Here is a 20,939-nt window from a genome sequence, read left to right as displayed (position 1 = left end):
CTGACAAAACTCAAATACTAGAGTGTCTCTTCCAAATTGGAGCTGATCACAGCTCCCCCACAAAAGCAGGGTTCAGCATTCCACTGCCATTTGGATAACAATTGTCTTGCTCCTGCAGAGCCAGGTGGACATAACGAACACTCTCTGTCAACGGGAGGTTTTTCACAGAGAGTCTTTGTTTTTGTTTGACGCTCCAGAGATCTTCGTCACATTGGGTCAAGAAATCCTCCAGCTTGACGGTATCTTCTTTGGGCCGTCCCCAAGATAGTCTCCCTGGACCTGGGTTGATGAAGCTGAAGGATGCCAGGTTACCCATCACAAGAAAGGTTCTTGAAGAGAGTATTAGCCCAAAAAAGAAAAAAAAGAGCATATTCAGCAATTACATGTTCAAGGAAGTAGGATTACCAGAAGAGGTCTTTACTCACTGGCCTTAATGTTCCAACACTGAACCTGGAGTTGTTTCCGCTCCTCATTTTAAAGTGTGCCTGCTATTAATGGCATCTGATTGAGGGGATTTAGGATTAATCATGGCGAGAACAATACAGGTTGATCACTGCTGATTAATGGCTCTGAGTGATAAATTTTCACTGTTACTAACACAGCCACTCAATCCGGAACAGGAACACACAATCAATTTTAAAGAGGAAATGTCATCTCCACGGTAAGATTTGCTTTGTATGCAAAACCTTTCAGGTAAGCTGGTTCATCGACAGCTTATATACAGGTACAGTGTGTGTGTGTGTGTGTGTGTGTGTGTGTATATATATATATATATATATATATATATATATATATATATATATATATGACACATATATATATATATACACACACACAACACAACACACACACACAAAACTTAGAAAACGGACACGTTTATTAACTAACAATATCTAGTGTCGTTTATGGAGCTATCATTGCCTAAACTATAGTTCCGCTGTATTAAGACAAGAAGGAGCTCGGACTTTTGCCCAAGTATTGAGACCGCCCTTTCATTTGCATTATTACTTCTCTCTGCACTTCTAATGTTTAAAACCCTCCTTGAGATTTTCACCTGCAGCTCATATGTTCATTTTGGTTTGGAAAAAGAGCATAATTCTATTTCATTGTTTTTTTTTAATTTATTTATTTTTTTGCTTGGTTTTTTTTGTAAATCCAAATTAATTGATCAGCCAAGCAGAAGCTCCAGCAGGTAAGAACGTGAAATATTTTCCATACATTTAATGACAAATTCACATTTCAATTTTTAGTACACACTGGATGTGTCAGACAGTATGAAATTAAACACAAGAAATGTGAAGTTGGTGCAATGACTCAAACATGAAACAGATGGCAAGGAAATGGTTTACGCCTCAATCAATGAAGCAGAATGTCATAGCTGCTATCAAAAAAAAAATCACATAATTGAATAGAAATTTTTCGAATAGAAAAATACAACTCACAACTATAAAGAGACACATATTTTAAAACATGATGTATTTTGCGAGGTAAAATGTCTCTTCTTCACAGAAATTGTTGCAGCTGTATCAAATTGAAGAAGCATGAATATTCAGAGAAGGCTGATGGTGTTGTATGTGCTCATAGCAGGTAACAGAGTCTTCTGTTGTTTACAATCGTATTCTTTTTTTTAATCAGTGACACATATCGCCATCATTTTGAACATTTTCTCTTTCAGGTTGTCAAGGTACTATGAGTGGCGAATGGAAGGCCACTGTTGTAAAGCGCATTGACGCCCTGGTAACTTCCTGTGTGGTGTTACCCTGCTCATTCAGCCATCCGAAAGAACAACTCCCCAGCTCCAGACTTCGAGGGATCTGGCATCTTCAAACGCAACATGACCAACGCATATACCATCAGGATGAGACAAATATCTTAGCCAGCTTTCGAGATCGCACTCGATTGTTGGGGCAGTTGGGTCAGGGGAACTGCAGCTTGGAGATGACACAAATCAAAGACTATGACAATGGACCTTTCTGTTTCCGCATTGAATTAGCGCCAACAGAAGGCGATACACCCAGCCCTGACAAATTCTCCTTTGTTGAGGACTGCGTCAAGATGAAAATGCTACGTAAGTCAGCAAGGACTTTTTGGTCCATATTAGGGATGGGCATAAAACCAGAATTCCAATTTGAATTATGTGGAACAAAGTGTTGAGGGAGACCAAACGCCCCAAAATGTGAAAGCAAAAATTATATTGTATTTGCCAGCATTAGTCAAAATGTGTTACTGTTATCAATATTGTGCTTGTGGATTAAGCGTTAAACAGGATAATTCGACAATCGTTTCTGAAGTGTCATCAGATTGTAGATACATATCGACAGCGAATGGCAAAATCTTCCTTGCGCCAACCCCGTGTCATGGATCTGTTTGTGTCCAACAGGTGGCACTGTAAGGCGCTGCCTGCAGTTGCACACCTGTTGGTCATTGTGTCGTTAGTTGTCACTTTAAAAGACTTGATGTCTGCTCACTCAGTGTCGGGTTATTTTTCCTGTCACTGTTTCTGTTTCTGTTTGTGTTTTGCTTATGCCATCGTTTTTTGTTTGTTACTTTGGATTCTTGTTGTTTCCAGGACTTTGTTTGTTCTGGATTTAGTTTTCTTGAACTAAACCCTGCTCCTCCCTCTTGACTGCTTTTTGGGGTCCTCCACCAGCACCATTACGTGACACCCCGTCCATGAAAAATATCGATAATAGTAAAGAAGAGCACACCCAGACAAACAGGTGGCTATGTCGTTACATAGCCGCCGGTCATTTTCGCCGATCATTTTCAGCAATACCCCAAAAGATTGATAGATAAATAATCTAGTTTAGTCAAATGCCCATCCCTAATCATCAGTATTAGCGCATACTGCTGAATTATGTGTTATTTAACTGTTTGAATGATGTTCACAGCTGCCCCTCCAAAACCGACATTGACCCTGCATGCAAACATAGCATACGAAGGACTTCCTTACACCGTGGTCTGCTCAGTGACCTACACTTGCCCCACCCACGGGCCCTCGCTGACATGGAGCAGGGGCAATGCACACGAAGTCACCACCGTCATCAAGGAGATACACAGTGGGTTTTGGGAGGCTCAGTCCATCCTCATCATCATTCCTGAGGCGAAGGACGACCACAGTGAAGTCACTTGCAAGGCCAGCTTTTACGGAGGGATGTCATCCTCTGACAAGTTCACCTTGTTTGTCAAACGTGAGTGAATAGATGCTTTCACTGAAAGCGTAGACAAGTCAGATTGTCGATTAATAGGTTGGACTACAAACTGTTTCCTGAAACTTTGATTTGATTGAGTTTAAAAACAAAATTTTCCAAATGACATCACTGCTGAATTTTGGCAGGTTGCGCCACAGCCAGCCCAACCCACTGTGGCACCTTAGCCAAGCTTTTATATGGTGTTCCCCGACACCGGTGATTTCAATTTAAAGGAACACAATGATGACAATTTCAAAAAAAAACTCTAATACTTACAGTATGTGTTACTATAAAAGTAATTTTTTTCCCTCAAATGCATGCAGTCTTATATTACAGTAGAAACAGGTTTAATTGACAGTACAATGAAATGTTGATAAGCAAGTGCAAAGATGCAGTAAACTGCTGTTTACTGTGGGAATGCAAAATTATGGAGTAATAACAATAATATTAACAATATGCACTTAAAAATGATTTAAAGTTTAAAAAATAAGGATTAAAAACTAGGATTTAAAATGTGATATATGAAGGCGTGAAAAGGAAATCATTTTGATTGAATATTAACAGCAGGACGAATGTTAGAGAGCCAGATATAAAGAAAGCAAATAATACAATTCAGGCATCGACTGAGTAGGTTTAATCTCTGCCAATGATCAATGGGTGTACAGAGCAGAATAAAACTTTTTGCTGATTAGCATACCGTGGTAAGCGAGGTTAATTGCTCATAAGCTACTTAAATGTGCACTGTTCAATATTACACTATTATCTATGTGTGAGTCTCCGTGTGTATTGAATATTATAATCCACTTGTAATATTAGCTGAAAAGTGCTTTTAGTTGTTCTTGTTTTGTTGGTTTCTTGAAAACCACTTGAACATTTGTAGCCTTCAGCCTTCGTAAATGTAACAAATTACATTTACGGACAATAGAGTCAAATCATTTGAGTGTATTTGGATTTCAAAATGTCTTATTTTCTGTTTATATAGCATGCCGATTGTCTTTTGTATCGGAAAGTAAACTTGAACATTTGGGGTTTTTTTCAGGCACCGAAAACCATCACCACATCATCATTCCTTCAATGGTAGCAGTTGGGATCACTGTGCTCTTCGGAGGACTCTGCATCGTCATGGTGAAAAAATACAAGTGAGTCATTTGAGAAACATCTTCCAGGAGCAATCTGATGGATTAACGGTCTTTATTTTATTAAGAACTTTGATCTGCTTTCTACTCAAGGAAACGCATTTCAGAACTTCAAGGTCAATCCAGGTGAGTGCTGATGAGAATGCCTTGATAGCGCCGCACGATACGTCTGAGGATTTCCATTGTTTTTGTCGTTTAGCATGCGCGACCGGCTTTCAAGGTTGTCTCGTCGCAGGTGAGAAACTTGAGCTTCATCGGGACTTGTCCATGAACGTGTCATCAAATTCATTTCATTTTCAGGCCTCGATCGGATCGTTTGGAACTAGGGTAAGCTAACCAAAGGCAACACACACACACACACACACACACACACACACACACACACGCACACGAATAAACCATCGGGCCTACTTGTGTACAGTCCCGACTGAGCAGAAAGGAAGTGCAGCTATTTTTCTATATATTTATAGATATGCTTCATTTGAATAGTGTCTGTTCTCTATTCTGAGCTGATGGCATATTTAAAACTGTTTTCTTGGGGTTTTTCACCCCAAAAAATTCAAATGAATTGACAGCTGCACCAGTTCAACTTTAAATATTCTTAAATGAATTTCTTTTGGCAAAATCATTGAAAGAGTCTATTGGTGGAGATATTTAAGCAAGGCTAAATTTGACAGGGATGTATAGTGCCTGCGTGGGTTTTCTCCGGGTACTCTGGTTTCCTCCGCCATTCCAAAAACATGCATGGCAGATTGTTTGAACACTCTAAATCAGGTGTCACCAACATTTTTGAGGGTGAGAGCAACTTCATGTGTACCGATTGTGTGAAGGGCTACCAAATTGATACACGTCTGAAATAACATATTTGTCCAAAATACCTTCAATAATATGAGGATGTGTTATTTTTAATACTTGATGATTTAAATTGTCAGACTTTGATCGTGTTTCGAAATGTCTCACAGTACTGCCAATGTTTGCATTTTTAAATCATAATTTCTACTAGCAAATCACAATGTCCAGGCACTGGCGGGCTACTCAAGTGGTCTTCACGGGCTACCTGGTGCCCGCGGGCACCATGTTGGTGACCACTGCTCTAAATTGTCCCAAGATGTGAGTGTGTGCCCTGCAATTGGCTGGCAACCGATTCAGGGTGTCTCCAGCTTACTGTCCGAAGACGGCTGGGATAGGCTCCAGCACCCCCCTCGACCCTTGTGGGGATAAAGCGGATTAGAAAATGGATGGATGGATGGATGGATATATTTCCCACTGTGTATCTACACATATGAGTTTCACTTTTTGAATTGAACTACCAAAAATAAATGAAACCGTCCACGATATTCAAATTTATTGAGATGCACCTGCATCCAGATCTGATTCTAGATATTTACTGTAAGAGCTGCAGTCAAGTGAAAGATTGCTCTATGTATTATTCACAACATGCTTCATAGCAGGAGACCGAGAGAGAACATGATGGAGCTGAATCATTTGTAAGTGGGTCGAACGGACAGAAAGGTACTCAAAGTCAGTCAGTCCGACAGTAAACATGACATTTTGTAAATGGGATCCACGCAGACCAAGCACTTTGACATCTGGAGCTGGACAGAAGTTCTGCAAAAATCCTCGACCATTTCCAAAAAGGTACCGACCTGCACTCAGGCCTCATCACAAAGAATCAAAAGCGAGTTATTCAAGGATAACGTTGCAATATTAGATTTGTATCATGATTTTTATGAAGTGGCAATGTTGTGAGAATAAAGTCACAATTATTTTCCTTCTAATATTACGTGGTTCACGTAAAATGAACTGAAATTGCATGAATGAAGTTGGGATATGACAATAACAAATTAAGTCATATTTCATAAATTACAAAAAAAGCTGTTATGCTGCCAATGAAGTCGCAATATTAGTGACAAACAGGATTTTAAAAAATTCAAGCAACTTTAATAATGTTAGTTTTTCTCTACTATTATAGCTTTATCCAGATTCCCTTTCTTTTGATGTCATGGAAATAACACCGTGTTATTATGGCTATAAAAAGAAAAAAAATTACATTCTTACTCTTTTCCAGTGAGAAGTTTTAAAGGATAAACATCATATTAAAAATAATTTTCATGAATGACACATATATAGATTTGTTCCCTTTTGAGGGGGAAACTAAGACCCTTTGGTACAAACTAAAGAACTATTTGTTTCTAATGTTTTCTTTTTTTTCCTTCATCTTCCTCAGCCAGCCCGGAACTTCCAATTACAAACCGGTAAGAGCCTGACTCCTAATTATTCCACAGGCCTTAAAACTCAAACATTTTACTTACACATGTTCTATGTGGCCTCACTCGTCTAAATACGGTCTTCTGATCAATAGAATTAAGTGGCAAAATCCACCCGTTTTTATTCATCTGATGGCTGTCAACTGAACGTGACATCATGATTGCTCTGGGCTGAGGAAACGACTAACCACGGCTCACCGGTTTTCTCAGTTTGGTGGTGTGACGTTCCCAACCTGAGCCCTGATTGGTCGTTTCCTGAGCTTTGAGCAATTGTGATGTCATTTTCCGTCGACAGCAAGTGACAAAACGGCCGCCCCTCTTGCTGCTTAATTCATATTCCATACACACACACACACACACACACACACACACACACACACACACACACACACACACACACACACACATTATATATATATATATAAATCCTCATCTCACCCCTCGGGTGGTGTCCGTCCCTCATTCAGCTCGGGCCCTCTACCAGAGGCCAGGAAGCTTGAGGGTTCTGCGCAGTATCCTTGCTGTTCCCAGCACTGCACATTTCTGGACTGAGATGTCCGATGTTGTTCCAGGGATCTGTTGCAACCACTCATCTAGTTTGGGGGTCACTGCCCCGAGTGCTCCGACCACCACAGGCACGACTGTCACCTTTACCTTCCAGGCTCTCTCCAGCTCCTCTCTGAGCCCTTGGTATTTCTCGAGTTTCTCATGTTCCTTCTTCCTGATGTTTCCATCACTTGGGACTGCTACATCCACTACAACGGCTTTCCTCTGCCCTTTATCTATGATCACGATATCTGGTTGGTTCGCCATTACCATCTTGTCAGTCTGGATCTGGAAGTCCCACAGGATCTTCGCTCTGTCATTCTCCACCACCTTCGGAGGTGTTTCCCATTTTGACCTTGGGGTTTCCAGTCCATACTCCGCACAGATGGATTTGGGATGGAACCCTCCATGCATGGTTAGGAGCTTTCGGGTCTTAACGTCTGTGGTCTGAATCTCTTCCTTTGGCCACCTTATTATTCCTGCAGGGTATCTGATCACTGGCAAGGCATAGCTGTTTATTGCCCGGGTCTTATTCTTGCCATTGAGCTGGCTTCTTAGGACTTGCCTCACTCGCTGGAGGTATTTGGCCGTAGCCGCTTTCCTTGTTGCCAGTTCGAGGTTGCCATTGGCTTGTGGTATACCAAGGTACTTGTAGCTGTCCTCAATGTCTGCTATTGTTCCTTCTGGGAGTGAGACCCCTTCAGTGCGGACTACCTTTCCTCTCTGAGTCACCATCCGACTACATTTCTCAAGCCCGAATGACATCCCGATGTCGCTGCTGTAGATCCTGGTTGTGTGGATCAGGGAATCTATGTCCCTTTCGCTCTTAGCATACAGCTTTATGTCATCCATGTAGAGGAGGTGACTGATTGTAGCTCCGTTTCTGAGGCGGTATCCATAGCCTGTCTTGGTGATTACTTGGCTTAGGGGGTTCAGTCCTATGCAGAACAGCAGTGGGGAGAGTGCATCACCTTGGTATATGCCACATTTGATGGACACTTGGGTAAGTGGCTTGCCATTGGCTTCAAGTGTGGTTTTCCACATCCTCATCGAGTTCGCAACAAAGGCTCTTAGGGTCCTGTTCACCTTATACAACTCCAAGCATTCAGTGATCCATGTATGTGGCATCGAGTCATAGGCTTTCTTGTAATCAATCCAAGCTGTGCACAGGTTGGTACGTCGGGACCTGCAGTCTTGTGCGACTGTTCTGTCAACCAGGAGTTGATGTTTGGCTCCTCTAGTATCTCTACCAATGCCCTTCTGTGCTTCGCTCATGTATTGATCCATGTGTCCACTTATCTTAGCCGCAATGATGCCTGACATGAGCTTCCATGTTGTGGAGAGACAGGTTATTGGCCGATAGTTGGATGGAACTGCACCCTTTGAGGGATCCTTCATGATCAGGATCGTTCGCCCTTCGGTTAGCCATTCTGGGTGAGTCCCATCCCTCAGCAGCTGGTTCATTTGTACTGCTAGGCGCTCATGGAGTGCTGTGAGTTTCTTTAGCCAGTAGGTGTGGACCATGTCCGGGCCTGGTGCTGTCAGGTTCTTCATATCTGAGACTCTTTCCTGTATGTCTGCCACTGTTATGGTAACTGGGTTCTGTTCAGGGAGGTTGCTGTGCTCCTCTCTCAGCCAGAACAGCAGTGGGGAGAGTGCATCACCTTGGTATATGCCACATTTGATGGACACTTGGGTAAGTGGCTTGCCATTGGCTTCAAGTGTGGTTTTCCACATCCTCATCGAGTTCGCCATTGTGCACTGCTGTTATGTGCAACCGCCTTCTCCCATATGCCTTTCAGTTTCCAGTCTTGGTGGGTCAGCTCTGTTGTTAGGACCCTGCCACTGAGCGTACACTTTCGCAGGTTGTGTTGCGAACAGCCTGTTTATTCGTCTGGCCTCATTCTCTTTCGTGTACCGCTTTAGGCGACTGGACAAGGCTTGGAGCCTTTGTTTGGCAGTTTCGAGTGCTTCAGGTATGGTCATCTGGATGTACCTCTCGGTTATCGGCCTTTTCATCACACCTCTCTGGGCCTCTGTCAATTGACTCACATCTTTCCGGGCCGCCTTGATCTTAGCCTCCAACCGTCTTTTCCATGGTGGGTAACGTATCTCATGGCTTCCATGGTTGCTCTTACAGCCCAGAGTCTCCAGGATTACTGATGCTGAAGCGTATATCAGCTCATTGGTTTCTGTGATCGTTACGGTAGGGATCGCCCTCAGTGCTGCATTCACACTTTCTATGAGACTTCACATAGCCGTTGTAATCGGTTTCTAGGTTGCCCAGCTTTCATTCTCGCCATGATCTTAGCTTTCAGGTCAGTTGCTGCCTCGCTCAGCATTTCATTCATTGGGGCTGGCCACCCAATCTCATCATCTGCATTCATTGGGGCTTGCCTCCCAATCTCTTGTATGACCTCCTCCTCTGATCTGGCAGCCTGGGGCCCTTCGCCATGGAACCTGCGTTGTACCTCATCAATCTCAAGTTGTGACAGCAGTTGCCGTTTGTGGATGTTGGAACACTGAGCTACTAGTTGTTTCGTGGTCAACCGTGACTGTGGGTTTCGAAGTAACCATTTAGCCCACATTCTCTGCATGTAACCCCTCTGACTAGGGTTGCTGGAATAGTAGCAGTCCAACAGAGCCATGTTATCGCCTCCCGCCCATCTCCGCTTTGTTCCAGTAGCCCATTTTTCATCAAGGTGCTCTGGTTCCCCAGCACCTGACGCAGACCTTGTTGAGCCGGCATATCATTCGTTTTATTGTCTCTCATCATTGTATGAGGTAGGCATTAACGTGAAGGATCTTGCCCAAGGACCCACACTGGATGGTGTTATGTGCTCATTTTTGCCCCAAGCGTGATTCGAACCACCGTCTCCCGTATGCCAAACCGATGCCTTACCAACTGAGCTATCCAGCCGCTATATAATTAAATTATATATATATATATATATATATATATATATATATATATATATATATATATATATATATATATATATATATATATACACACACACACACACACACACACACATCAGAATGCTGTGTTTTGACAACTGTGGCCGCGTAGAAAATATTTTAAAGCAAGATTTTCATCTGACTTCCCCTTTAACGACTGTCCTTAGTAACTTCTCTTAACCCGCTCGCAGGACACTTCCGATGCTGATGATTACGAGAACACAGCATATCTCAACGTGCACAGGAAGTGCTGAATTCAACAGCTCACAAACATCAATATGCATTGCAGTCATTTGTCAAGTGAAATATATTGCAATATTTCAATTGTTTGCTTTAACTGTATATGTTCAGGAAAACAATGACTTAGAAAGTGAAGGAGATACAACCATATGTTCAAATAAACAGAAACACCTACGTGAAAATGTCTAAATCCTAGTCTAGGTGTGATTTTTTTTTTTAAATTCCAGTTGTCATTGAACGCATCATATGCTAAAGTGTGAGTTGCTACGCATTGCCGAGCGGAAAGAAGGAGCAGCAACTGCAAAGTCAACATTTCTCTCGTGTGAAGCTTTCCCACATTTGAAAGTAAAGAAAAGAATGGGGAGAAGGTGTGTTACATTCAGTGTTATCGTTTTTCACAGTTACTCATCCTGTCCACTGGAAGTTCAATGACCTCATGGCAAACAACTGCCTGGGAATCTGAAACACCTTGAAACTGAGCTGCAGCATGAAGCAAAGTTTCATTCAGCAGTTTTAAACAGGACAGGCTCTTCTCAGAATAGGCCTGCGTGATAAGGCAAAACAATGAGAAACAGCAGTGGTGCTCCCAAGAGAAGGAGGCTGGCTCTTGGTCTACTGCCGCCGTTGCAATAGTCGCCCTCACAGCAGCTGATTCGGGTTCCAGCAAGCCCTTCCAGTTGTTCGGTATTGGTGCACATTTGCTTGGAGGCACAGCCCTTCATGGTTGTCCTTTGGCCCTTGATCTCCACTGAGAAACAAAGTCATACTTGTGGGCATCCATGTGTACCACTTGCAGAGAGAAGGGCAGCTTTGCAGGACGGTTACCTGTTGTGGAGATGCAATGGTACTCATTGCCTTGACATTCCACAGTACTAGTGCACTGTAGCCCATTACAAGTGAAGCATTTTCTACCGCTGGGCCTGGTCTTGCTGTAGTCTGTAAGATAAAATCAGCGAGTTGTACTGTGCGGCACTGATGGGATAGTGGTTTACTCGCCTGACTTCAATGCAGGTAACTTGGATTGAATTTCCACTCGGCGACCAAGTCAATGTGAGTGTGAACGGTTGTTTTTATATATATATATATATATATATATATATATATATATATATATATATATATATATATATATATGATCTGTGATTGGCTGGCGACCAGTCCTTTTGCCAAATGTCCATTCAATTCAACTCAACTGTATTTGTAGAGCGCGCTAACCCTATCATGCACCCCGTACACTGATAACATGATAAGCTGTCCACTGTTGTAACCGCTGTCGCTGAAAGGGTTAAAACAACCACCGCTGTACACAAGGTGACATGGAGCAAAAATAATTCATACAACAACAAATAATAGAAAGAACAAAAATGGTAAAACTAAAAATCAAGTCTCATGCTGAGTCAAATGCCAAAGAATAAAAATGAGTTTTAAGATGAGAGGGGCCAGCAACAGAAAAGGCTCGATCCTTTGCCCCTGATGCACAGGGGCAGATGAGCTTGGAGAGGTAAGGTGGTGTGAGACCATTTAAAGAATAAAACAAATAGAATCTTAAAAAGAACTCTAAAATGTGGAAGGAGCCAGTGAAGGGATAGGTTCCAGTCCATCCTGCTTTTTCAGGGAGGGATGACACTGTCCAGCAACTCAGCCCAATGTGGGTAAACGTTCCGTTTCAGATGGAGTCACAGGATGGACGTTTGAAGGAGACAGACGTTAATCACAGAAAGGTGGGCTCTCCGGTGGAATTTTGAAATGAACTGTGACCCTAAACTTTTGACTGAACCTATCCAACTCTTCAGCGTTTCCGTACTTGCGACACAATTTGCTATTCTCTAATGAGTCAAGGCGTGATAGCTTTATTTATATTGCACCTTTCATCCAGAAGGTAACTGAATGGGCTTCACACAATTAAAAGTACAACATTTATAAGCAGGGACGGCTCCAGGATTTTTCTTCTCTGCTGGTGCTAAATAGGGGGGTGAGATAGCAATTTGTAAATATACTGTATATATACCTGTATACTGTATATTACCAGTATATTCAAATAAAATGCTGGTGGGGATTAACTAGAGCTAGGCAGATTTTGAACCTAGCCTCGGTGTAGCGCCATCCCCGTTTAAAAGCATTTACAACCAAAAAAACTTAAAGATATGTAAAGAACCACAAGACCATCTTATCACGTTTGCTCACCAAACTGAGGACACCGTGGACTCTCCCCAGAGTTCTCAGAGCCGACATTTGTTTCAGAATTGTGAAAAATAGCTCTCCACTCAATTTTCATTTCCTTTTTCACTAAAACAGCATGTGGCATCTGACTCATGCTACATTTTACAAAGACAAAAAAGCTCCAGTCACATAAACGTGTTACCCGGTGCAGGAAGGCTGTTGCACAAGTCTGTAGTGCAACACTCGTTGGTGAGTACGGTCCTGGTCTTTCCAAAATTGACTGAGGCTTGTGCACACTGTGCAGAGAAGCTGCAGCTTTTCCCATTGATGTCTGCAATCACTGACTCGCCTACGGAAAAAAAAAAAGTGCACAGGCGTTTCGCCCACAACCAAAGTGAGCAAGACATCAACACACACACAATGGAAGCAGTGCAGCCAAGAGAGACATTACGAACTGAATGGTCAGTTGGGAATACATTATTTCAATTGCATGAGAGAAAGTATTAGAATTTAGGTTGTAAATGTAGATCAGGGCTTCTGATGGTGTTTGGGTCAGCCGAGAAGGCCCTGCTGGCCCACCACTGCATAAACTCACATGCTCGGTGGTCCTAATATTCAGTACCTGAATGCATGATGATTCTGAGTGCGCTACAATGAGTCACCATTGGGGGGCATTCTTTTGTTGTGTCGATGCAGGTGGCTGAGCTTCCTGCTGCACATTCATAACACTTCAGCGTATAGGCTGGGAAACAAAGGAAATGCCAAAATTTTACATTGCGTCCAGTAATCTATTACATTAAACACAGACAGATATACACACAAACTTGCCTTCAGGAAGGAGTAAAATCACAAGGAGGAGCAGTCGGTGATGCATTGTGCGTGATGGCCAACAAGTGACTTTTCATTGGGTTTGTTATCCCATATGTGATCAGGTCCTTCCAGAAGGAGTGTTTTATCCTGAGGCCACTCCCATCCATCCTCCTCTTCACTTGAAAAAAAATTGTAATCCACATTTATTGCCACACAATCATTTGCAGCTTGTTTTTTTTATTCAGGATTTTTTTTTTTACTCACCTGGTAGAAATACTAGATCTAGTCACTCAAGATGTCCAGAATCCCAAATTAAATTAGCATTTTCTCACACAATGGCACAAGGACAGTGTTGTTGCTCTACCTAGTAAAGTTTGGGCTACAAGCAATGCCAACCTTCACCCCTGCAGTAGCTCAAAACAAAGATATGGTTTTCATTGACCCCCCCCCCCCCCCAGTAAATGTTGCAGACACTTTGCATTGTAGCGTCTTTTTCATATTAGTAGAAAAATGCATCTGCGACTCCCCTTTCTACAGACATATGAGTGCATTACGATCAGCAAGTATAGTACAAAAACCTATTAAAAAAAAGGCAGGCGGTTTCAAATATTTCCTTCAATGCCATTATGTTTTCACAATGCCGTTAAAGTTCTGATCATAATTTCATCATCCCAGCACTGTCACACTGGTCAGTGGAGATATTAGACTTCTTCCCCTCTCTCAACCACAACTTCGCACAACATGTAAACTGTGCAATCAAAAGCAACAAAACTCCCGTTCCCAATGTCAACGGCGCATTTAAATATTTGAATGACAAAAGAAAATTCTTACTGCTTTCAAATTTATTTGGTTTTATCTTCAATCTTATGTACAGCACTTTGTTGCAGCTGCAGTTATTTTTTTTTTCCAACATTAATACATTTGAAGTGAAATTTCATTCACAAATCACATTCACAAACGGCTTTTATGAGAGAAGTCTTGCACCGGCTGCTCAACTACAACAGCGCAGTCAAACTGTCTCACGGGTCAATAACGGACGTTTTATCATGTGTAAACATGTCCGCACAACTGCTTTTCAGTCTTTCCCACCCTGTGGTGCAGGGCGCAGCTCCCACAGCTGAACTGCGCAGATTTCCCTGGGAAACAAGGTACAGTACAGGTAACCTGACAAGCATCTCTAAATGGTGATGTCATCCTGAGCCAGTGGCAGCCCATCATTCCACCCCCCCCCCCCCCCCCCCCCCCGCCTACAAACTTTTCAAAACCATGTCTCTCGTTTCGGAGTCCTTCTGTGGCATGGTGCTCTGGAAAAGCATGAGGACGCCACTTCTAGCCCAGCAAGCGGCTGTATTCAGAGAGGGCGGAGGACTTTTTGACACCATCCCAGATTCGAGCGGCATAGTGAAACCTGTAGAAATGGAAACAAAAACACGGTGGAGACTTGTACTGTTGTTGCATCTCTGTCTACATGGCAGGGTGGGGCAAAATTCTAAATTTCAGAATTCAATTAAAATAGATTCATTTAAATTTGAATTGAACTCCACCTCACAGGATGGTGAATTGAATTTGAACTACAGGAATTGGAACGAAATTATGCAATTCAGAGAAACTCATCACATATCAGCTGGAAAGCATTCTGGAAAATAAAGTGCTGTTCTACCACCATGTCAGAAAGAGCACATAAACCAAGGAGGTGAGGTTTTCAGCGAATAGATCTTTTGTTTCAAAATACATTTCGCAATTCGAGTAAAACAAATGCAAGACTACCTTTTTTTGGGGGGGGTGGGGGGGGGAATATTTGCCTGTCAGGAAAAACGTGCTTACAACAGTATTTTGTGCCCTATAAACAAACCCAAGAAATTGGGCAGGGTTGTTATTCTTATCTTAAATGATTAAACTTTAAACACACTAAATTGTCAAGAGGTGTGATACGCGCGCACACACATACACACACACACACACACTCACACAAAATAAAGGGAACACTGAAACAGCGCAATTAAATTCAAAGTGTTTCCCTTTATCTTTTTTTTAGCAGTATATACATATACATACACCACCAATTGCCCACATTACAAGCAGCAGTGTTAACATACCAGTTCTTTTCAGTGAGGATGGTGTGTGACAGCTGACACCGGGGCATGGCCAGTATTTGGCTGCGCAGCTTGGAGATCATGGTGGAGAAGGAAGGGTGTCCCTTGTAACCCGGGAGCAAGGAGAAGAGGGGATACGTCATTGTGGATCCTAAACAAAGTACACCGGTGAGTTCAACGCACAAAAAGCTGAGTTTTTAAAGTTGACGGCTTTTGTCTGTCTGACCAGCTTTAGTGAGATTATCCTCACTGTCAATGTCCTGCATGGGGAGCAGGAACATGTTGACTTCAGTTGTCATATAGTTCTGGCCAAGACCAGGGAAAATATTGCAGTCCAGCATGGACACTGAACCTAAAAACATACCATTACATGAATCTTCATGTGTCATTTGTTTGGTAATCAAAACTCATGCATTGGAAACTCTTGTGTTGAATCTGCAAAATCTTTTGTAAATCTTGCAAAACCTCTGAGTAATTCGGGCATGCATTTTGCTTTCATTCCACTTTAATAGTACTAACAATAAGGGCAGCTTTAACAAGGTGCGGTAATGTGAAATGAGAAGAACAACAGACCTTTGTATTTGAGGTGAGAGTGGGCCATTAATTTGTCCACCACCATATGCATGTCTTTCAGATTCCTTGGGCAGAAGTCCTCACGCCTGCTCTTATTCTGGAGGAACACTGGAAGCAGGAGAGGAGTTTATTATTATTGTTACTGCAAGTCATTAAAAAAGGTGGGTGGATGAGCGAGTGAAGAAGTCCCACCTATGTGTGGATAGTACTCTGCGCCGTCCTCACTACCAGACGACCCCGTGCTGTCGTGGCTTGCAGACGGCGTGGAAGGTTTCAACATTTCAGCCGTTTGAAGAAACCTAACACCCCCCCAAACCCCCGAAAAAAAAAATCATCACTGTATGCTTAGATTTTTACCAGTGGTGAAAAATCAGTGCCAGGCCTTCCCTTCAGAAGCACTGACCTACGTTTGTCATCAAAATTCTAATATTTGTTCCATGAAATAGATCCCCCCTCCCAACTTTGTATTCATTTTGTGGCATTTCCTTGGGCTGCACTGCTTCAAATGCGCATCAGTGGATATAGTAACTTTTTTCTGAACAAACTGCAGCCTCTATGTGATATCACTCTTAAGAGTCAGTATTGCTGGCCGATGTAACTAACTAAATTATATTAGCATTGGGACTGTTTCTTTAACTGATCAAAGATCAAATTCGGCTGACACATTAGTTACAACGTGATAGCGGTAGTTATCGCAGATATTCAGCCGATTGAGGCAGTCCTCTCAAAAGGCGAGGCATATTTTCTGATTTTTAGCACTAAAGTTCAAGCTTCAAGCAGCTTGTTGTTGCTTGACTCATGCACAACAACATAATCTCCCACCACGTGAATCCTTTTCTGGACAATCGCACAGCGGACGAGGCAACTGACTGATCGCACCAGTTTGTAGGTGCAGTGCAAGTTGTTCTCAACAAGCTTGGATTTGTCCATGTGTGTCTACCCTTGAGACCAACGGTGAGAACGACATTACTGATCTTATGAAAGAGCAGAAGACAAATATCCTCTCACAATATAAGAAGAAATGCCCAACATTCCTGAGGGAGGACCGGGTAAGGTTTTTGTTATTGCCTCCCTGTGTCACTATCCAGTTTATTTTCATTTTCACCGCCGAGAGGTCTTGAATCAACAAGTACCCACCTGTAGAGGTTTAAGTCAGTGAACCAATCTTGAACCACAATGACCACGTGGCACACTGTAAACAGGAAGGAGGCAATCTGAAGAGACTGTACAGAGGTTAATAGGAGGAAGTTAATTCAGAACTGCCTCATTGTCTCCAGGTACAGACAATATTTTTAGCACTTTGCGGCCTCTAACCTGCATCTCCACATAGGTGTAAGGGAGATTGTATTCCGGGGGCAACTTGCGATCATTGTTGATGAGGTGGTCCAGAATAGAGGGGCTGAGCATTGGCTGGGGGAACAGAACACACTTTTTCAATGCCTGTCACACCAAAATGACTCAGAAGTTGACATCAATAATATGAGGAAACATTGAAAGCACACACAACATGAGATGTGGTTCCACCACTTCCCACATCTTGTGAGAGTGACGGGAATGTCTTTTTTTTTTAATCGAAATTTGTAATATTCTCTGTAAGGTTGAGCGACGAATCAATTTTATCGATTAACTTGAGTTTGTTACTCAGGGCTCTTTCATTGTATTTTATTTCAAGTGAATTTGATTTTGGGGTTTCTGTATTTCAAATTGTGAGGTAAAAAAATATCTGACATTCTATTTCACAGACAAGTAACACAATTTTTTTTTTACGCTTAAATGATATCTATTAAAATGTTTCAAAAGCAACACGGTCACATCAAAAGCCGAGTAATTGTATTCGATTTTGTGTTGTTTGATTACAGAGCTGGTAACTTTGTTTCACACTCCAACGTTCCACTGTACTTCCACTTTTTTGATTCCCCACCTGGGTGTCCAAGAAGATGATCCTCTCCTGCGTGATGAAGAAGTCAATTCCTGTGCTCTGGTTTCCACCTCGCTCCTTCATCTCTTGAGTCTGCGCTCTGAATGCGTAACCCCTGTGCACACCAACGACCACGTTCTTCTCAAACATTCATGTACTTTCGATGAGCTTCACATCCACTGAAAACATTTTGTGTAAAACCTAAAAAAAAAAATCATCCATGCATTTCCTTTTGCCCTTGTCCTCATTAGTCGATCCCAGCTGACTTTGTGCTACTGGCAGTGTACACCACATACTGTTCAGCAGTCACATGCGGGGAATAACAAATGACCACTCACATTCACACCTTAGGACAATAGGTCTTCATTTAAAAAAAATAAGGACAATATTTTTGAAATGTCAGAGGAAGCCGACTTTGACTCCCAAGAAAGAGCAGGTCCCCAAAATTTGGACAATTGATGGACTCTTAATTCATATCAATCATGCAGAGCGCATCAACCTAACTACACAAATTTTAGAAATCAGATCAGATAGATCAAAATACTGTTGAAAATGCGCATTTTTGCCTGTGTCCAGACTTCAGGGTCACCCTGTACAAATGATTGCAAATTTTTGACCAATTGCAAATGTGTTTGTTATAATTGTTTTGGGGGGAATTTTTTTAACCGCAAACTACCTTACCAACATCTCGCATTCTTTTCTCTCTCCTTTACACTTGAATGGCTATTGAAGGGTGCTGCGTGGGAACATGTTTAATCCAGTGGTGATGTGATCAGGGTAGTTTGAATCCATTGCGCCACCGTTCTCACCTGGGAAACTAGCTGGATTCCTTTGTATATTTAAGAAACTCACGCCCAGTAACACAAGCATGCAGGTTTCAAATGTTGCATGAATGCACTAATATAAAAAGGAGCTCTTGGTGTGTACTAGACAAGAGCAGGTAGGTTCAACCACGACGCCAGCATATGTTGAAAGAGTGTGCCATCATTCCAAAAGTGGAACGAAGGCATAGATAAATTTAAGAGCTAAGAAGTACAAGAATTTCCTGTTTTCTGACATTCTCCGCCAATATACAAAAAGGATGATTCATTGCTGCCCACTTAACATTCATCCAAATTCTTGTTGAAAATGTATTTATTATACATGGTAAACACAGGGCTATCAACAAACACTTTTGTTTATATCAACAAAAGCATATGCTTGTTGCTTTTCTTTACCTTTGGTCTTCTTCAGGGGTGTTGGCTGACAGCAAAGACATGACAGTTGATTTCCCAGTTCCCTGCAGGCCAATGACTCCCACCACCAGCATATCAGTTTGGTCCCGCAGGTACTGCACATCATAATACAACATGTAAACTCCTGAATGCTTAGGCATGAAAGAAAAGTCTATGCGCTGATGATTTCACCTCCATGGCACTGTCACACCAATTCAACTGCTCATCCACCAGCTTGATGCTGTGCTTCATCTTCTCTGGTGGGATGAGTTTAGATTGGCCGACCAAGGCTGCAATCAGATCATTATATTTGGAATTAATCTGTGAATCTTCTCTGCGCTTTTAAGATGGAAATCAATGGTAACTCACGATCCACAGCGCTGCTTGTTGCAGAGGCACCCATTCCTCGGTTCTGGATCTGGTAGACAGGCTGGGTGGGTCGCTGGCCTTCCCTCTCCACTTTGGAGGGTCCGGGACCGGTAGACTGAGGCGTCGCTTCTGGAGGAGTGGTCGGTTTCACCGTGTCGTCCCGAGCCTTCATGAGCATGATCGGCTTGTCAAGAACTGGAGCTGCGCTGACAACCGTACTCTGTAATGGCTTGGCCTTCAAAAATGTCCAAAAAGGAAACAAATCAGTGAAAAGATGAAAGATATTTATAGCATTGACGATTTCAAATGCTATCTTGTTTGACAGAAACATTGAGAGGTAATGAATGTCACGCAACAGACTAATTTGCGCAGTGGCTTAGGGATAAGTCGCCACAAGAAGGCTTGCTAAATTGTGATTATAACCAAATCTCATACCAAACCAAATCTCATTTTTATCCATTCACGAATTGCATCACCAATTTAGATGATCCAAATGCATATTTTGCAGTCAACATCCATCAATACATTTAACAGTAAGATTAATTGGACCTTCTGCCAAACTAAACAACGTTCTTGTAAGTAGATGAAATCGATACTGCATATATGTCGTCATCAAAAATTCTTTTTGGACTACTTAAGTGTCATTGTATAATCTCCCGCAGCACCAGATGACCCCAGACAACAAAGTGGTTGGGAATTACTGATGGTATAGGTTAGTGTACAGGTACTTGTTTGATAAAGAGGTTCATTTGTGAATAAATAGAATACCCTCTCCCCGGGGGGCTTGGCCAGAATGATGGGAGTCTTCTGAATCAGAGGACCTTGTGGTTCCTCACTTCCGTCCTGAAAACAATAACAACCAAATGAGTCACACGGAGGACGTCGGAATAACTGGTGTTACCGTTAAGCGTTACCCTTCGTTCCCGCGGTTGGTATTCTCGATCCCGACTGGGACCGGACAGGTTCTGGCCTGCAGGTCCAATGTCCCGGTCGCCACGACGTCGCCGTCTCCGACGCCCCGGTCCATATATGCCAGGCTGACTGTGGCCTGATTCTGACATGCTTGTCACACACTGACTGGTAATCAATTCAATAAGCAGCTACTCGTAATAAGCAATTTCCCAGACAGCTAGTGAGCGCCACCTACTTTACCTAGAAGCGAGATCAAGTCAACTTTCTGTGTCCCCTATATGTCTCCACAATAATAAACGGAGTCCCGCCAAACATATGAATAACCAAAACTCTTGCGAAAGATTTTGTGAGGACATAAAAAAGCATCACCAAACAATAAACAAAAAGCCACGCTTAGTATTTGTGACACTCAGATTAATTTAAACGTTAATCGTTTTCGGGCTAAAGTGTCCTTTAATAGCTTTCACAAGGAGGCGCCGCTGGCATTACACATTAAGCGTACATGTGTGTACTGAATGTTGACGTTGTGAAACATTTTGGAACATCGGT

At 42.4% G+C, this 20,939-nt stretch overlaps 3 protein-coding genes across 12 annotated transcripts; 1 reads left to right on the top strand and 2 right to left on the bottom strand.

The window, feature by feature from the left end:
* Nucleotides 1-1,046: 1,046 nt before the first annotated feature.
* Nucleotides 1,047-10,523, top strand: LOC127600751 (myelin-associated glycoprotein-like). 10 transcript variants are annotated; one of them, XM_052065510.1, is made up of 11 exons: nucleotides 1,047-1,192; nucleotides 1,510-1,587; nucleotides 1,676-2,068; nucleotides 2,892-3,191; nucleotides 4,231-4,330; nucleotides 4,421-4,453; nucleotides 4,527-4,562; nucleotides 5,779-5,814; nucleotides 5,900-5,965; nucleotides 6,555-6,582; nucleotides 10,293-10,523. In XM_052065510.1, the coding sequence occupies exons 2-11, from the start codon at nucleotides 1,542-1,544 to the stop codon at nucleotides 10,353-10,355; spliced, it is 1,101 nt and encodes a 366-aa protein (XP_051921470.1). In that variant the 5' UTR covers nucleotides 1,047-1,192; nucleotides 1,510-1,541; the 3' UTR covers nucleotides 10,356-10,523. The 10 variants fall into 10 exon arrangements, 9 of the variants coding, with proteins under 9 accessions (XP_051921470.1, XP_051921469.1, XP_051921471.1 ...); XM_052065509.1 differs by having other exon boundaries at nucleotides 5,776-5,814; XM_052065511.1 differs by having other exon boundaries at nucleotides 4,396-4,453; nucleotides 5,776-5,814.
* On the bottom strand, nucleotides 10,393-14,405 carry LOC127600768 (phospholipase A2 inhibitor gamma subunit B-like). The gene is made up of 6 exons (XM_052065559.1): nucleotides 13,576-14,405; nucleotides 13,330-13,489; nucleotides 13,124-13,243; nucleotides 12,704-12,850; nucleotides 11,167-11,277; nucleotides 10,393-11,089 (listed from the first exon to the last, which is right to left on the bottom strand). The coding sequence occupies exons 2-6, from the start codon at nucleotides 13,373-13,375 to the stop codon at nucleotides 10,875-10,877; spliced, it is 639 nt and encodes a 212-aa protein (XP_051921519.1). The 5' UTR covers nucleotides 13,376-13,489; nucleotides 13,576-14,405; the 3' UTR covers nucleotides 10,393-10,874.
* A 139-nt stretch (nucleotides 14,406-14,544) lies between these two features.
* On the bottom strand, nucleotides 14,545-20,896 carry smg9 (SMG9 nonsense mediated mRNA decay factor). Its single transcript, XM_052065484.1, has 13 exons — nucleotides 20,393-20,896; nucleotides 20,247-20,321; nucleotides 19,479-19,713; nucleotides 19,302-19,399; nucleotides 19,113-19,225; nucleotides 17,899-18,010; nucleotides 17,292-17,387; nucleotides 17,115-17,200; nucleotides 16,170-16,276; nucleotides 15,978-16,085; nucleotides 15,631-15,756; nucleotides 15,408-15,555; nucleotides 14,545-14,719 (listed from the first exon to the last, which is right to left on the bottom strand). The coding sequence occupies exons 1-13, from the start codon at nucleotides 20,537-20,539 to the stop codon at nucleotides 14,641-14,643; spliced, it is 1,530 nt and encodes a 509-aa protein (XP_051921444.1). The 5' UTR covers nucleotides 20,540-20,896; the 3' UTR covers nucleotides 14,545-14,640.
* Nucleotides 20,897-20,939: the final 43 nt, after the last annotated feature.

Source organism: Hippocampus zosterae, chromosome 5, assembly GCF_025434085.1.
Source record: "Hippocampus zosterae strain Florida chromosome 5, ASM2543408v3, whole genome shotgun sequence".
Classification (NCBI taxonomy): domain Eukaryota; kingdom Metazoa; phylum Chordata; class Actinopteri; order Syngnathiformes; family Syngnathidae; genus Hippocampus; species Hippocampus zosterae.
Note: the sequence above shows the minus strand (reverse complement) of the source record. Positions and strands in the feature narration are given on the sequence as shown.

Excerpts from the sequence above, each read along its gene's own strand:
- LOC127600768 (XM_052065559.1), bottom strand. The coding sequence starts at position 13,375 with ATGCATCACCGACTGCTCCTCCTTGTGATTTTACTCCTTCCTGAAG. Across the intron at positions 13,244-13,329 it reads GATTTTACTCCTTCCTGAAG|CCTATACGCTGAAGTGTTAT; the intron begins GCAAGTTTGTGT and ends TTTGTTTCCCAG. Across the intron at positions 11,090-11,166 it reads CCATTGCATCTCCACAACAG|TGGAGATCAAGGGCCAAAGG; the intron begins GTAACCGTCCTG and ends TTTGTTTCTCAG.
- smg9 (XM_052065484.1), bottom strand. The coding sequence starts at position 20,539 with ATGTCAGAATCAGGCCACAGTCAGCCTGGCATATATGGACCGGGGCGT. Across the intron at positions 17,388-17,898 it reads TCATCTTCTTGGACACCCAG|CCAATGCTCAGCCCCTCTAT; the intron begins GTGGGGAATCAA and ends CTGTTCCCCCAG. Across the intron at positions 15,556-15,630 it reads GGATAATCTCACTAAAGCTG|GATCCACAATGACGTATCCC; the intron begins GTCAGACAGACA and ends TACTTTGTTTAG.
- LOC127600751 (XM_052065506.1), top strand. The coding sequence starts at position 1,542 with ATGAATATTCAGAGAAGGCTGATGGTGTTGTATGTGCTCATAGCAG. Across the intron at positions 3,192-4,230 it reads GTTCACCTTGTTTGTCAAAC|GCACCGAAAACCATCACCAC; the intron begins GTGAGTGAATAG and ends GGTTTTTTTCAG. Across the intron at positions 5,815-5,899 it reads ATGATGGAGCTGAATCATTT|ACCAAGCACTTTGACATCTG; the intron begins GTAAGTGGGTCG and ends GGATCCACGCAG.